Source organism: Xiphophorus couchianus, chromosome 24, assembly GCF_001444195.1.
Source record: "Xiphophorus couchianus chromosome 24, X_couchianus-1.0, whole genome shotgun sequence".
Lineage (NCBI taxonomy): Eukaryota > Metazoa > Chordata > Actinopteri > Cyprinodontiformes > Poeciliidae > Xiphophorus > Xiphophorus couchianus.
In genome coordinates, this window is record NC_040251.1 from 18,473,925 (window position 1) to 18,489,853 (window position 15,929).

Consider the following 15,929-nt stretch of genomic DNA (forward strand, 5'->3'; position numbering starts at 1 on the left):
ATGCTAATCAGTTGAAAGATAAGCAGTTATAGGTTACAGAAAAAGTCTCTGCATGTGCATAAACCGAGGCCAGGTCACGTCTTCGTATGCATCTGCACAAAAAAGGGATTTTTGTTTTTGACTACGTGTTGATCAAAAATGCAGATTCCTGTAATTTTTACTGGAAGTCCCCTTTATTTGTCTTTGTTTTCAGGTCAAACTCATGAATATTTTATGTCCAGGTTCAGAGGAGTCAGCTCTGATCGGTTTGTTTTATCCTCCTTGGAGGTCCAGGTGGGTGGAGTTTGTATGTCGACATTTAGATAAACGCTGATAAGAGTGAAGAGAGAGAGAGAGAGAGCAGAAAGTGGGATCAGCAAATAGTTTCCAGTGAGTAATCGCTTTAGTAGGCCATTTGTTTATGGGTGTCAAATATCACCCACACACGTTATTAAAGGTCAGAATAAACATTTAAATTCGTTCCAACTGGATTTTATTGCTGTGGAACAGAGCAGATGAATGTCAGGTGGTTAATTCTCTGCTCCTTCCAGGAGATGGCGCTAAATCCACTTTAATCCCAGAAAGGGTCTGAGAAATGTATGCATCAGGATGCAGAATCAAAAACGCCCACAAGGTGGCGAGAGCAGGATAAGATGACCTCCTTCAGCAATTAGAAAATTAAAGATAAAAGTAAGTCTAATTAAGATAATGGAAGTATAAGGCTTGATTTCACAGCAATTTTTAAAAATGCAATCTTGTTTTTTCTTCTCTTGGCTGCTACTATTGTGTTTATTGTTATAAATGTGAAAAGTAAATCAAATTTGAATTTCTGCTTATCCGTTTATGAGGAAAAAATTATAGAAAATAATGTGCTTATTTGGGTATATGATTAGAACACCTGGTCATAAAAACATTAATTTACCGGATATAGTGGATTTTTGTAATCTTTTTATTTGTTGAAATTGTTAAGCACATAAAGATTTATGTACGTATGTATGTAAACAGGTGTAATAAATATTGTGTGGACAGATTTATGGATGAAAACATTGGATCAAACAGTAGGTGGGGCTTTATGGTGATTGACATACGTTTTAGCCAATCAGAGGCCAGCGAGGGACGGAACTGTCCAATGAGTAGCCGCACCGGGAGAAGGGTAGGTTGTGGATACTCAGAGCCGTAGAGTCGCAAGCAGAACCGTTAAGAGGCGGTTTCCAGGAGGAACAACTCACTTTTCCAGGTTTATTTCACCCTTCTGGACCCCATACAATCCGGAAAACCTGTTCGGTTTTTAAAGGCGAACATAAAATGTTGCCTTTTCGCTCGACGGCAGCTCTGAAGGAGTTGCTCCAGAGCCAACTGAAGTGGCCGGTCAGAGCCGCTATGACAGTTCCGCCCGCGGCCGCGGCTGCCCTCGGCTTCGCCTGTCCGCTCAGCGGCTGGAGAGCCCCGCAGCCCGGCAGGAAGGCCGGTTATAGGGGCTTCTGCACCCCGGCGAAGGGCCACAGCGAAGCCACCAGTGACACCTCCGGAGATAAGTGAGTAATCCGGGTTATGGTTTGAACCTTTTAATCCCCTCAGTTACATTATTGTTTAAATATATTTTAAAGTATCGATAAATGTGACAACATTCTGATCAGGCAAGATAAAAAACAACCTAAAGCGATAAAAATATATACAGGCTTGTCCGGAAATGGGAGCATGTGAGGTGCAACGAGCCATGAATCGTGACCAGCAGCTTCTGCATCATCATCATCGTCATCCTGTTTAGCTTCATCCCGGAGGAAACTCGGTTAGACATCAACCTGGGAGCTGCTGGTCAAACAATAACAACACAAACAACCAACTCAATGACTGATGAAGGTCAGGCATGACTGCGTCCGGGTCCAGCCAGCAGCCCTGTTACTACAGCTGCGTCTACTCATTATATCACCGACAAGTTCATTCATTTCAATACTGCAACCAAAAATAAACTTATAAATAATCTGGATTTATTGCACACTGGTTGTTATATTTATATCAGCTTGGTTGAGGCTCCTTTTGCCCAGACTGCATTTTCTGTATGAGGTTCTGCTGCTTTAAAATGTTCTGGTAGATCCCGGTCCAGACCCAGGGACTTTGATTTTCAAATGAAATGCACGGAGCAGCTGTCTGGTTCTGGTTCTGGTCCTGGTCCTGGTAGAATAGTTAATGTTGTCTCTGGTTCAAAACTCATTCTGTTTAGGACTCTTGAATCTCTGAGGTGTTGTAATTCTCATATCCACACATCCTTAAAAAGTCTTAAAAACATTTATGTACAATAAAGGCCTTAAATTCATTTGTAGAAAGTAAGTTAGCCTTAAATACGTTAATCACAGGTTTTAAATTTTGTTGTAGCATGACTTTTTAATCTCGTATATTCTATTATATTTTCCTGTTGGGCAAAAGTTAGATTATGTTTACTAACTGCTAATATACAATTGCTAACTAGCTAGCTAAGTTTTTTTGCATATATTTGTATGTCTGTGTTTAAAAAATTTTAAACACAGGCATAAATTTACTGAATTACAAATGTATTTGATAACTGCAGCAGTACAGCACAGTTAAATACACCAATAGTTTCATAAACTTGGTCAAACATGTTAAAACAACTTTAATTTGTTCAGTCAGTGTAATTAGCAATCTTACTGACAATGTAAAATAAGTAAAGAAACTGATAAAACAATGTAAAAATAAACTGCATCAAACCTTTTGAACAGTTCAGAAAGTGCAGTTAGAAATTCTAAATATATCAATAAAGTTATGCATATATGCATGCACCATTAATGCAGTATTAATGGTGCATCTAATCACTATTACCTGTGCACTTTTTCCTTCCACACATTTTTCCAACAACATGATTGGATACTGCAGCTTCCCCTGCATGTGTGAAACGTCCAGGCTGCAGATTAGAGATTAACTGAGGATGGATGAAGGTCGTTGTCTCTGACAGCGTCAGGCTTTTACTGTATGAAATGAGTCCAGATGTCTCTTCAAAATGGGAAAGAGAGGTGAACACGCTGCTGCCCCCAACAGGCTGATATCTGCAGTGAGCAGCTGGGCGTCCATGTTGTGTTTCTGCTGATGAACGACGTGTTAATGTGTTGCACTAATTCACTCTTCTTCCTCTGCACATCTCTCTCTCCATGTTGTTGGTCTGCTTGATTTGCATTTGTAAGTATGTTTCTCTTTTATTTCCTCTAAGTTTTGCTCTCCCACTCTGTGGTGGTTCTGTTCTGCAGTAGATAGACGTTCTGCTCCTGAAAGCTGCTTTTACCTTGAAAACAGCTCACCTCCCCCAGTGGCTCCGTTTCAACCCCCCTCCCACTCACCCACTCTGACCTGCAGGCTTCGCTAATGAGGTCAGAGGTCAGCCAGCAGGCTGCCAGCATCTCCAGGCTTCCAGTTTCCTCACTTTATTGAGACTTTTTCTTAATTTTCTGTCTCAAACAAACAGAAATTGTCCCTGTTTTGATCAAAAATGAGACATTTTGTTGGAGGGAAAACGACTCCTGCTGAAATAAATCTGATAAGTGTGGCATGCAGGTGTCAGTCATAGTGGATGGAGAGCATTGGTTAACATCAACTCCTACCACAGATTCTCAATTGGATTTAGCTCTGGGCTTTGACTAGGCCATTCTGACACATGAATGTGTGTTGTTCCATATAGCCAGCTCTGATTTGTTGTTTTTGTAGAATGGACTCTTATTCTTATTTCAGCTGGAAAGATTTTTGCTCCTGACCTTTTACTTTTGAACAGCTGTGATATGTAACCATGGTAACGATGTATTGTTTTTATTAGAAGTTTCAGTAAAGCCTGAGCTACAACCTCAAATCTGTTTCTATTCTAACTTTACATAGACAAGAGCAGCTAAACAAATGAAACAGTCTTCAGTCAGAAGCCTCTTCAGATGTGTTGCGAAACTGACTGCTACATTAAAATAGATCTTGATGATCAATAATTTCATAATTATAATATTCAGCCTTTGTTTACATCCTGATTTATTACTTCTGGCTTCTTCTGGTGCAGAATTATGAATCATGTGTCACATTAATGATGTAAAAGTCGGATGAAATGACCGTCCAGACAGCCAGACAGATTGAAAACAAATGATTTAGTTTCACACATGGAAGTGAATAAAAAATGTAATAATTCTGAATTGCTGTGAAAAAGAAACATTAGATTCCTTTGGAGATAAGTAAGCTACTCTGCAGAACTACAGGAGGTGTCTCAAAACGCCAGGTGGAGGTCAGGGATGAAAACCAGGACTGGTTTTCCTCCCACTAACTCTTCCCAGTAGAATGAGTCCTACTTTGTGTTTGGACTGTTAAAAACTGGAAACGTGAAGCTGGAGCTGTGGCTGCCTGCTTCCCCTAACATGCAGGTCAGAGCTCCCATGATACCTTGCAGGGAACGGTGAGGCCGGACTAAATCCTCTTTGCAATGAATCATAGCAGAGATCCTGCTGTCGCCATGGTAACGTTCCTCCATGGGGGATCTGGTGTGGGGTGGGAACACCAGCCAGCAGCTGGAGAAAACTGCTGGAAGTTTCTGCTGCTAACAGCTAGTTGCTAACACGTAGCTTCCTCCACTGTAGCTGCGTTTCCATTAACTATTGAATTGTGCAATTAGAAAAATTTAATCCACCGCTCTTCTGTAAAAATACAATTTCACCAAAGCGTTGTATATGTAGCTGCTCCCAAGTAGGCGGGGCTTATCGCTCCAACGCCTGAACAAAACGGAGATGTCTCCTCTGATTGGCTGATAGATAATGAGCGCTATGGGTGAATTATGAATATTAAGTGTTTACATCCACGTCTGCCATGATTTTTAATGACTTATCGCATCAACAAGCTTATTCACATGATTTTAATTATTTATTGGAAACTCCACAATTGTGAAATTGTGTTTTTTTACATTAGCAGAAAACAGACTGAGATTTGCTGACATTTGTAATGGAAACGCAGCTGGTGAAACCTCCCAGTGTGATGAAGACTCCTCCAGGCCTTCATCGCTGCAGCTTGTTCTGGCTGCTGCTGCAGCACCCAGACACCGGTGGCCCTTTGGGGCCTGGCGGTGGCAGCATCATGCCTCCACCCCCCTCATGCTGCTGCATGTCTGTGTTTCCTGCAGGAGAAGGAAGGCGGGCATCCTGCCCAGCCTGGAGGATCTGCTGTTCTACACCATCGCAGAAGGACAGGAGAAGATCCCGGCTCACAAGTTCACCACCGTGAGTCTGCAGAGGACGGAGACGGAGACGCCGTCCGCCTCGCTGCTCTGATCTTTCATGTCTCTGCCTTCAGGCTCTGAAATCCACGGGGCTTCGGACCGGAGACCCTCGGCTCAAAGAGTGCATGGAGATGCTGAAGGTCACCTTGAAGACGACCTCAGACGGAGCGCTGGACCGACACCTCTTCAAGAAGTACGCTTTCATTCTTTTGCTACTTTCTGGCTTCAAAAACAACAATTTATTCTCCTTTTTAAATTTGGTTTTATACAAAAAATGTCTTATTTCTGTTTTAAAAAGTTTGCTTCTAGGCTATTACTATGAAAAGTAGTTTTATTTTACTTTCTTCAGAGCAAAAGTATTTGTAATATAAGTATGCAGTATTTTATTTTAATAAAATAATGTTTTATTTGTAAAAGCTTTTTACATTTTTAATAATTTTGAATATATTTTATTCAAAAGAAAATTATCTTTTAGTTTATTTTAGGAAAAATAGATTCTTTTAAAATGTTTTTTATTTTTAAAGAATTTTTTTTTTTAAAAATAAGCCTTATTTTTTCATAAAACTATATTCAGTTTTTTCATCATGTAGGATTTTTGTTTACATCTCAGTAATTAAAAAAAAATTAAAAATGTAATTACAAATCAAACTTTATTTTCTATTCCAAATCATATGTGATCCATTTATTTAATCATTTATTTAATCATTTATTTAGTCATTTATTTAGTCATTAATTTAATCATTAATTTAATCATTTATTTAATCATTCATATATTCCAGTCTGGTCTGTTTTTGGTGTCTGGGCTGCAGCCTGGTTTACTTAGCAGGAAGCTCCAGCCTCACTTCTTTCTTTATTTCTCTGCTGCATCGTTTTGCTGCCAGCATGAATCTTTCATCTTTGTCCACCTAAAAATACTAACCGCAGCCCGGAGTCCTGCACTCGTCCCTGCGGCTGAAAAAGGTCACTGGATCTGCTGAATTATTCAGGACTCCTCTGTTTGCGCGCCAGCTGCAGCTTCTGGATGGAGCAAAGTAGAAGAAGAAGAAGAAGAGCGATGAGAGGAGAAGCTGGATCTGTGTAAACATTGGGACAGCAGGACCCCCCCTGCAAGAGGAGAGCAGCTGGGAGGTGGCAGCATGGTGAGCCGGGACATATGACGACTCAGCAGGGAGCAGACCTGAGAGCCGGCTGCTGCTGGCCGCCATCCATCACTTCCTGCTCCGCCGGCTTATTTCTAGAGCTCAGCTTGTCAGAGACTCGGAGCGGAGCACGTGAGCTGCTGGTGTTTGTTTCTGCGGGGATTAGGCAGCACTCTCTCTGCCAGCTGAAGAGAGAGGTGCTGTAATCGCCTCATGAGAAGGATCAGCAGGAACGAGGAGGAGTGAGAGAAATGTGTCAGTCTGAGCTGCCTGGAGCGTCACATCACCAAACACCAACTCTTTACTTCTCTATTGTTTTAAAAGGACCATAAAAACAGATGGTAGCTTCTGTGAAGAACCCGGTCAAAGTCTGATCATTAATCAATCAATAATTGTCTGAGGGTTTGAACTTCACTCTTTGAGCTTCATGCTGACAGAATCACCATCCAGAAACATTTTTACATTTTCTACTTTTTTTAACAGAAAATAGAAAAACAGTATGGTTATTTTCTTTTTGAAACCTGAACAAACGTAATTTCATCATGTTCCAGTTGGATCTGTTTCTGATGATGTTTCTGGTATCAGGTGTGTCCAGAGCAACATCGTCCTGCTGACTCAGGCCTTCAGGAAGAAGTTCGTCGTCCCAGACTTCCAGTCCTTCTCCACCCACATCAATGACATCTATGACAACGGCAAAAAACTGTCAGGAGGGCAGGTAAGCTAACAGGAAACGCATCATCATGCCTCTGGTGTTTTACATAAAGCCGCTACGTTGGTCTCCTCCTGCAGGTGGCGGACTACATTCCTCAGCTGGCTCGCTTCAGTCCCGACCTTTGGGGCGTCGCGCTGTGCACCGTGGACGGACAACGGTACCGTTCAGATTTTTAGTTGTGTGTGTATCGGGGGGTGAGTGTGTGACCTGTTGACGCTCAGAAAGCCGTCGTCTTCCCAGGCACACGGTGGGAGACACCAAGGTCCCCTTCTGTCTGCAGTCGTGTGTGAAGCCGCTGAAGTACGCCATCGCCGTCCACGACCACGGCACCGAGTACGTGCACCGCTTCATCGGCAAGGAGCCCAGCGGGCTGAGGTTCAACAAGCTGTTCCTGAACGAGGATGGTGAGGACACACACACACACAGGTCTACTGTTTCATATGTCAGCGTGTGTCCGTTCGCCAACCCAGGAAGCTGGCTCACATACCGAGGATCCATGTCATCGCTCTGTTACCACGGAGATGTGATCCAGCAGTAATAAGAGGCCTGGTGAAAACACAGGAGGTCTCTCTCTGAATCCCGTCTTTGTTCTCTGAAGGGTTCGCAGAAAGTTTCCTCCTCTGACCCTGGATTGTATTTTATTAATCAATCCATGTGACTTTTAGACGTTTCACAAGAGCCTCCACTTCTGGACAAACAAACAAAATCAACACGATTGGACGAGCAAATCATCATAGGGCTGCACCTGATTGGACGAAACTAACACCTGTCATTCATCTTACGGCTCACTTCCTTCTCTGGCATCAGACTGATTTAGTTATTTAGTTTCTCTGATGAAGCACATGGATGTAAGAACGGAGGCCGGTTGTGTTAGCGATCCGACATTAGCAGCGTTCTCCTCCCAACGTCTGGTTGAATTTCAAAATAAGATCATCAACATAAATCACACTTTTAATAATTAACGTTGGTGATTATTCAGAGAATGTATGGAAAGCTAAATGTTGACTAATCTTGTCACAATTAATCAAGAAAATGAGCTAAATAATAAGTAGGTAGAAAACAATAAAGATTAAATTGTTACTTTAGTCCCAGTGGATTCCTGCAGCTGTTTCTAAACCTCCTCCAGCTGCACCAGATGTTGAGTCTGTCAGAAATGTTCTGTTTCCTCCCTCATCCTGCAGATGTTGACTCGTTAAGCTCGTTAAGATGCCTCGTTTCCACCTGCAGCACTAAAATGTTGCTAACGCCTCCCTGCAGATAAACCCCACAACCCCATGGTGAACGCCGGCGCCATCGTCTGCACCTCCCTCATCAAGGTAAGCCCCGGCGTTTCTGACCGACCCCTGACTTCCTCTGCAGTCAGACGGAAATGATCCTCAGATTATTATTTTCCGACCAGATTAAGGTTCTGGAGAATCATGCTAAAAGGGGATTAGCAGAGAGCGGCAGCAGAGACGGAGCTGCTCTGGGTTCTGCTAACCTGAACGCTTCGTTCTCACTCAGGGATTTGCTCTCTGGGCTCGCCTGGAAAGCACAAGAGCGCCACCTGTTGATCCTAGTCGTATTTAAGTCAGCAGGAGCCCCAGAGAGCCGCTTCATTACAGGAAGTGACTCCTCCACTTCCTGCGTAATTCCTCAGTGGTTCAGAGAACTTCAGGGATAAAGGCAGCGGCTAAAGCAAACGAGGTGGATTAGCGGTGCTGATCCCCTGCAGGTCCGTCACCGTGGTAACTCCTCCGTTTTTCTCCTCAGCTGCTCTGTCCTCATCACTTACTCCAGTAACCATGGAGATGCAGAGCTGCAGTCAAGGCTAACATCACAGTTGGAGTAGATGAGTTTCCCCCTCTAACCTGAACTGATCACACTGAATGACCTTTGACCCCGTAGAGTTTCTAGCTGATGTCTGTTCACGTCCACCTGCTTCCTGCCTGGTTCTGGTTCTGGTTCTGACCGGGTTCTCTGTGTTTCAGCAAGGAGCCAGCAACGCCGAGAAGTTCGACTACGTGAGTACGAGGGAAACTGTCGCTTCTGTTCATCCCCACATTTCATTTCTTTCTTCCGTCCCTCCTTCTGTTTCCTTCCTTTTTTTATTTTTTCCTTCCTTTCTTCATTTCTACCTTCTTTTCTTTCTACCTCATCCCCACCTTTCACACTTCCTTCCTCTCCTCTTCTGTTCCTTCCTTCTCACCTGTCCTCCTCCCTCTCTGCAGGTGATGAACTTCATGAACAAGCTGGCAGGAAACGAGTACGTTGGCTTCAGCAACGCCACGTGAGTTCCTCAGCAGAACCTTCTGGTCTCAGGTCGGTTCACTGCCGGCAATAATGGACCCTCCTGGTTCTGTTTGTGACCCAGTTTCCAGTCGGAGCGCGAGTCCGGAGACAGGAACTTCGCCATCGGCTACTACCTGAAGGAGAAGAAGGTGAGGGTGGCTGGTCTGTAGGGAGTGTTGTTGTTCTGGTCCGGTTCTGATCCGGTTCTCCTCCGCAGTGTTTCCCTGAAGGAACCGACATGACCTCCATCCTGGACTTCTACTTCCAGGTGAGTCTCTGGTTCTGGTTGGGCCCGGTGGGAGCCGGAGCCGCACCCTGACCCGGCTGCCCTCTGCAGCTCTGCTCCATCGAGGTGACCTGCGAGAGCGCCAGCGTCATGGCCGCCACGCTCGCCAACGGCGGCTTCTGTCCGATCACGGGCGAGCGCGTGCTGAGCCCCGAGGCGGTCCGCAACACGCTGAGCCTCATGCACTCCTGCGGCATGTACGACTTCTCCGGCCAGTTCGCCTTCCACGTCAGTATCGATCGCGAAGCTTTAGCTGGTTTCCATGGAGACGGGAGCTCACTGTCGTTCTGCTCCAGGTGGGGCTGCCGGCGAAATCTGGCGTAGCCGGCGGGATTCTGCTGGTGGTTCCCAACGTGATGGGCATCATGTGCTGGTCTCCTCCACTGGACAAACTGGGAAACAGCGTGAGAGGGATCCAGTTCTGCACGGTAACTGGGTTCTGTTCAGGTTCTGATAGTCGAGTTTACTCTGGTAGATTGGGGACCAAAACAAAAATGGAAATTATTGACCTCATTTGCTTTTACTTAATTAATCAAAATTTCTGAGATTTTTGACTTTTCAAACTCTTTGAAAACTTGAAAATTTCTACAGATTAATCTCAACATTTCTGAGTTTCCTTCAACCGAACAGACCGGTGTTTACAGGCGGACCAGAGTTCGCTTCTTTGGTCCGATTCCACATTCAAACCTCCCCAAACGAACCAAACTTTCCAGCCAAACTAGCGTTCTAGTTAGCTTTCATGCTAGGCTAGGTGAGCAGAACCTGCTGGATCCTGAAACCGGGTCGCTCTTCTTCCTGCAGGACCTGGTTTCTCTCTGCAACTTTCACAACTACGACAACCTGAGGCACTTCGCCAAGAAGCTGGACCCCCGCAGGGAGGGAGGAGACCAGAGGGTGGGTCAGCTGCTGCTGCTGCTGCATCACTGACCACCACCAAGTATTTCAGTCTAGTTTCTAGGACTCTGCAAATGAAACACTTACAAGTAGCTTTTCAGATATAGGAGCTGATTTTCCTCTGCAGCGCCTGCTGCTGGCAGGCCGCAGACGATGAAGGTCTCCCTCCTCTTCCTCCTCTGCAGGTGAAGTCGGTGATCAACCTGCTGTTCGCCGCCTACACCGGAGACGTGTCGGCCCTGCGCCGCTTCGCTCTGTCCTCCATGGACATGGAGCAGAGGGACTACGACTCCCGGACGGCGCTGCATGTGGCGGCGGCTGAAGGTTGGGCCCAGACAGGAAGTGGAGGCGGCTGCTTCCTGCTGCTGTGTGTGTGTTGTGAAGGCTGAGGTTCTGCTGGTGTGTTCCAGGTCACGCTGAGGTGGTCCGCTTCCTGCTGGAGGCCTGTAAGGTCAACCCAGTCCCCAAAGACAGGTAGGAGCGTCTCCAGGGACACGGAGACACTGAGGACCAGTTCAGACCTCACCATGTTTATTTCCTGTCTGCTTACATCATTCCTCATTTCCTTTGACCTTCCTTCCTCCTGTCACCATATTTCCTTCTTAATTTCTTTCCTCCCTTCTTCCTCACTTCCTTTTTCCTTTCCTTACTTTGGTCTTCTTACTTCCTTTCTTCTTCATTTTCTTTCTCTGCTGTTTCTTTACTTCCTCCTTCCTTCATTTTGTTATTTTTTAGCCTCAAACTTTAATTTGTTTTGAAAGCGTTTCAGCGGCGTTTCCATGGTGACGGTGTTGCCATGTTTTGTGTGCAGGTGGGGCAACACGCCGATGGACGAGGCGGTGCACTTCGGCCATCATGATGTGGTCACCATCCTCAGAGACTACCACACCCAGTACAGCCCTCAGGATGCCGCTGCCACCGCCGCCGCCGACCCACAGAGCGCCGAGAAGAACCTGGACGGCCTGCTGTGACTTCCTGAAGGCTCCTTCAGTATAAAAGCTCCTCATCATGTTTGTTATCTGTTCTCCCAGTAAAATAATCGATTTTTACTTCCTCCTCTGGGTCCAACCATGAATCAATCAATTATTCTGGAAACAGGAAGTGGAGTAGGCGTTGATGGTGTGACCCTGACCCGGTGGTGTGTTCTGTATATAAGACGTGTAAATATGTTCAGCTGTTAAACTGTTTTCCTGTAAAACTTTATTTCCTCTCTTATTTCTCTCTTCTGTTTGAACATGAAGCCGTTTGTACATATCAGAAGAGACACTGCCAGACTGAATGGACCGGTTCTGACCGGGCCGCAGTCAGAAGGGACCAATATTCAGGTGGCAGGAAGGGTTACCGACGGTAACGACCTTCACCAGAACCAGTAAGACCTGCTGGGTGAAGTTCTGGTCCAAGATTTGGCTGAAACCTGAATATTCTCCCTGCTGATGCCACGTTTGAGGTGTGTGTGTATCTCTGTGTGTGTGTGTGTAGGTGTGTGTGTGTGTAGGTGTGTGTGTGTGTCTTTCCGATGCAGATTGTTTCTGACTCATACCTGAAGAGTCCGGTTCTGTTTTTGTGCTGAAAGTTTGAAACAATCATGTTTTAGTTGTTTTTTCTCCCAAATCCAAACTTTAAAAAAAGGAGGATCATTCCAGAATCAGGTCAGAACCGGCCGGTAGTCTGGTCAGAACCGGCCGGTAGTCGGGTCAGAACCGGCCGGTAGTCGGGTCGATGGTGGCGGAGGAAGCACAAAGCGGCGGCGCGGTCCGAGCTGCAGCTCTTTGGATCATGTGACGTTTAGTTTCTTTCTGAATGTAACGTGTTTGTTCTGGTTCTTCTTCATGTGTTTTTATGCCGCTGCGCCACCAGCAGATATTTATTCACACCCAAATAAAAACTAAATATGAAAAACAATCTGCATTCCTCTTATTTAATTAGTCATAATTTCATTCAGGAATTAAGACAACTGCTTCTAAACGCTTCTGACTTTCCAGACTTTTTATTTTATTTTTTATATTTTCAAATGTTTTTTTAATATAAAAATTAAAAATGTAATTAGGGTTGGTTGTGTTTTAAATAAACCTTATTTTATTTTATTTTCCTCTATTTCCAACCAGGTGAAACTAAATTTCAAAAGTAAATTTTTATTTTTGTATTTCATGAATTTGCAGAGAAATAAAAGTTGAACTTTTCTCCTTCATTTGCAACAGAAACTGGACTAAAATCCTGGAAACATTTTGTGTTTTTACAGATTTCAAACTGAACACTGGATGGAAAATCAATATTTTCCTTCTAGTTTCAATGACCTTAAAAGTTCCCAACATGTGAGGACGAATAAAAAGTCCCAAGTTTCCGAGTGAAGAAGAAAAAGTGTTTCTGCAGATGAAGTGAAATGTGGAGTAAATTGTTCCAGATCTCCTCCGTTGTTGTTCTGAACATGTTGATTCATCAGCTCAGCTTGGACCTGTGGCTTCTGGACCTGAACTCTGACCTTTTTTCCTGGATTAGAGGCGATTCTGAAGCCACGCCTTCAGTCGTCGCTGGCAACGCCCCTTTTTCACCGAAATCCTCAGAAAACAGAAGACAAGTTTTAAAAAAAAAGTATTTTAGTGTAGATGAGCGAGTGGCGGAGAGAGCAGGAATACAGGCTGCTTATCTAAAGGTTGTTGGTTCGAGTCCTGCAGGGATCTTGTTGTGTTTTGACTCAAATAAAGGAAAAATTAAAGTAAAATTGGTCGAGTTCAGGACTCGAACCTGCAACCTGTGGACTCCCAGTCCACTTCTTATTCCTCTGAGCTACTGCTCAATACAAAAAGTTATGATTTCCGCGTAAATTTGTCATAAAAAAATCACCACATTTTGACACTTTGTAAAATTTTGGTGAAAAACCAGCCGAGGGAAGAAATGAGGCGAGGAAAAGTGCTGATGATTTGATCAGAGGACTGCTGGCTGCTTGGAGCTTCACTGCTTCACATTCTCTTCATCTTCAGACCAAACACTTTCCAGATTCTCTTCAGCGACTCTCGTTCAGCTCCGGCGGACCTTCGTCTGTTGGCCGCTAAATCCGCCAGCAGGACTCGGCTTCTCACACGCTGAAGCTTTATTTCTTCATCTTTACACACAAAGACTTTCTCTGGGCCTCGACCTCAGAGAGAACAGTTAAAGCCCGACGAGCCGAGCAGAGTCGCATTTTCTCCAAACAGGAGAGTTTCCAGAGTCTTCAGCAGTGATGAAGGTTAGTTAGACTAGTTAAAGCAGAGCTCTGCAGCCTGCAGCTCGTTAGGACTAAACATCACAAACTCAACTTTAAACAAGAAACAAAGAAGATTTGAACCATTTTCTGTTTTTAGTGACATTTAGTTTTTAATTTTCACAATAAAATGACATTAAAAGTGTTTAAATAACTAAATCTGATACAAATAAAAATCACATTTTCAATATTTTTCATTTAAACCTTTTTGTACAATATTAGAAATAAAAGATGCAAATAAACAAATAATTCAGTTTCTTTTTTAAATAAGAAAATAAACATTTAATGACAGAATTCCTTTATTGATCACTTGATCATTTCTAGGTATTATCAATAGAGTGGAGAACTGACCTATTGATTATTTGATCAATTAATCAATTAATAATTGGTGATTAATAAGAGATTTTTATTTTTTACATAATTTGAACCTGGTGAAGCTAAAACTGCAGCTTAATGAGTTCTGAGTAAAAATATTTACAAACAGGATTTTATTTCATCTTAAATGTAAAATTATAGATTTTTTTGTTCAGTTTTGGTTTAATTACATCTGAATGTTTTTTTTCCAGCAAATTAACTTTTTGAGTGAAAACTGAAGTTATTGATTAATCGATTACCAAATTAGCTGATTATTATTTTAATAATTGATTAATCTTCATTTTATTGACATTTATTTTTCTTGATATTGAAATAAAAACTAAATTCAAATATAAACATATAATAAAATGTAGAAAAAGTAAAAATAAAATATTTTGTCTTTAACAGTTAAAACAGATTAAATGAAGTAAATATTTAAAATGTGGTTTTGTGGCTCTGGACCCGTTTTATTAAACTGGAAAATAAAATAAAATAAAATGTCTCTAGATTGTAAAGGTTGCAGACGACTGGACTAAACAAAGGACCAGAACCAGAACCAGAACCAGGATCAGAATAAGGATCAGATCCAGAACCAGAACCAGAACCAGGACTAGGATCAGAACCAGGATCAGAACCAGGATCAGAACCAGGACCAGAACCAGGAGAAACGGCAGCAGATTGTCTTTAGTTTATCCTGAAACTCTGAATTGTGGAGAAAACAAGAACGAATTAATTGATCTGAAACAGAACCAGTTCAGTTCAGAACCGTTCATGTTCAAAGTTCTTTTCTTACTATCAAATTCTCATAAACTGAGCAGAAAAAAGAAGAAATAAAAAAGAATCGTCACAAACTAACTGAGGAAAGAAAAACAGAAAATGTTACAAATGAGATGAATTTCTAATCTTAAATTAAGTTATTAATATATTGGTGTAAAGATTGGGATTTTGTGATGTTGCAACGTTTAAACATTAAAATAATTTCACTTTAAAAACTGAGGTGATTTTTAGGAAGCAGCAAATGTGAATAAAAACTTAAATTGTTTAAATTGTTAATATCATAATTTAACTCTTCATCCCAATTTGACCAAATTTTATCACATTAAAAATTAAAAGTGGAATAAATTTCTTGTACAAAATCAATTTTGAAAATATTTCTAAAAACATTAATGAAGTTGCAATAAAAAAAACTCAGACACAAAACAAACAGGAATTGATATTAAATTTTAAATTTCATTTACAGAAACTCATTACAGGGAAAATTTAATACATAATTATGAAATTAATGTCAAATCTTTTGTGGGAGTGAAATAGAAAGTTATTTATTTCTATTATTTATTTGTAATTTACTTTTTTGGATGTGGAAGTGACGTCACAATTCTCACATTTTTACACACTCCAATAAAACACTGTGACTTTGACTAGTCCACACTTCATAGAGGCGTAGGGTGCAGAGTGAGGACTAGGACCCGGCCTACGGTGGTGTGCTCTTCACTGACGTCATCATTGTGCGACTATTAAAGACGTGAGACATGCGCAGTTCTGAGATTGACTGGAATAAAGTAAGTGGTGTCTTTCCTCCTGGTTCAGCTGAATAGAGAGTAAAGTGATTTTCTCCGACTTTTCCTGCCTTAAGACGTCAAACGCGAACAAGAGGAAACTGCGACATTAATAATAAAACAGCTCGACTTTTCCCAACTCATAACCAGAACTTATAATCAAAGCTGAGAAGTCCGAGTGGCGCCATGTTGTCTTTATGAAGCAAGACAAAGCACAAAATTACACTTTTATTAAAGCGCAACTAACAACCTATA

The 15,929-nt window shown here is 42.5% G+C and overlaps 1 protein-coding gene across 4 annotated transcripts; it reads left to right on the forward strand.

The window, feature by feature from the left end:
- The first annotated feature begins 1,120 nt into the window (after positions 1-1,120).
- Positions 1,121-12,428, forward strand: glsa (glutaminase a). Of its 4 annotated transcripts, none has more exons than XM_028011113.1 (17): positions 1,121-1,514; positions 5,129-5,225; positions 5,299-5,417; positions 6,949-7,078; positions 7,153-7,232; positions 7,316-7,479; positions 8,333-8,391; positions 9,046-9,078; positions 9,286-9,344; positions 9,429-9,495; positions 9,564-9,614; positions 9,684-9,860; positions 9,929-10,060; positions 10,434-10,526; positions 10,712-10,850; positions 10,937-11,000; positions 11,338-12,428. In XM_028011113.1, the coding sequence occupies exons 1-17, from the start codon at positions 1,285-1,287 to the stop codon at positions 11,495-11,497; spliced, it is 1,854 nt and encodes a 617-aa protein (XP_027866914.1). In that variant the 5' UTR covers positions 1,121-1,284; the 3' UTR covers positions 11,498-12,428. The 4 variants fall into 4 exon arrangements, with proteins under 4 accessions (XP_027866914.1, XP_027866915.1, XP_027866916.1 ...); XM_028011114.1 differs by having other exon boundaries at positions 5,135-5,225; XM_028011115.1 differs by lacking the exon at positions 1,121-1,514 and adding an exon at positions 2,487-3,168.
- The last annotated feature ends 3,501 nt before the right edge of the window (positions 12,429-15,929 follow it).

Bases quoted from the DNA above. Each gene is read 5' to 3' on its own strand.
- glsa (XM_028011113.1), top strand. From the start codon at position 1,285: ATGTTGCCTTTTCGCTCGACGGCAGCTCTGAAGGAGTTGCTCCAGAGC. The intron at 5,418-6,948 runs GTACGCTTTCAT...TTCTGGTATCAG, and splicing joins GACCGACACCTCTTCAAGAA to GTGTGTCCAGAGCAACATCG. The intron at 9,496-9,563 runs GTGAGGGTGGCT...TCTCCTCCGCAG, and splicing joins ACTACCTGAAGGAGAAGAAG to TGTTTCCCTGAAGGAACCGA.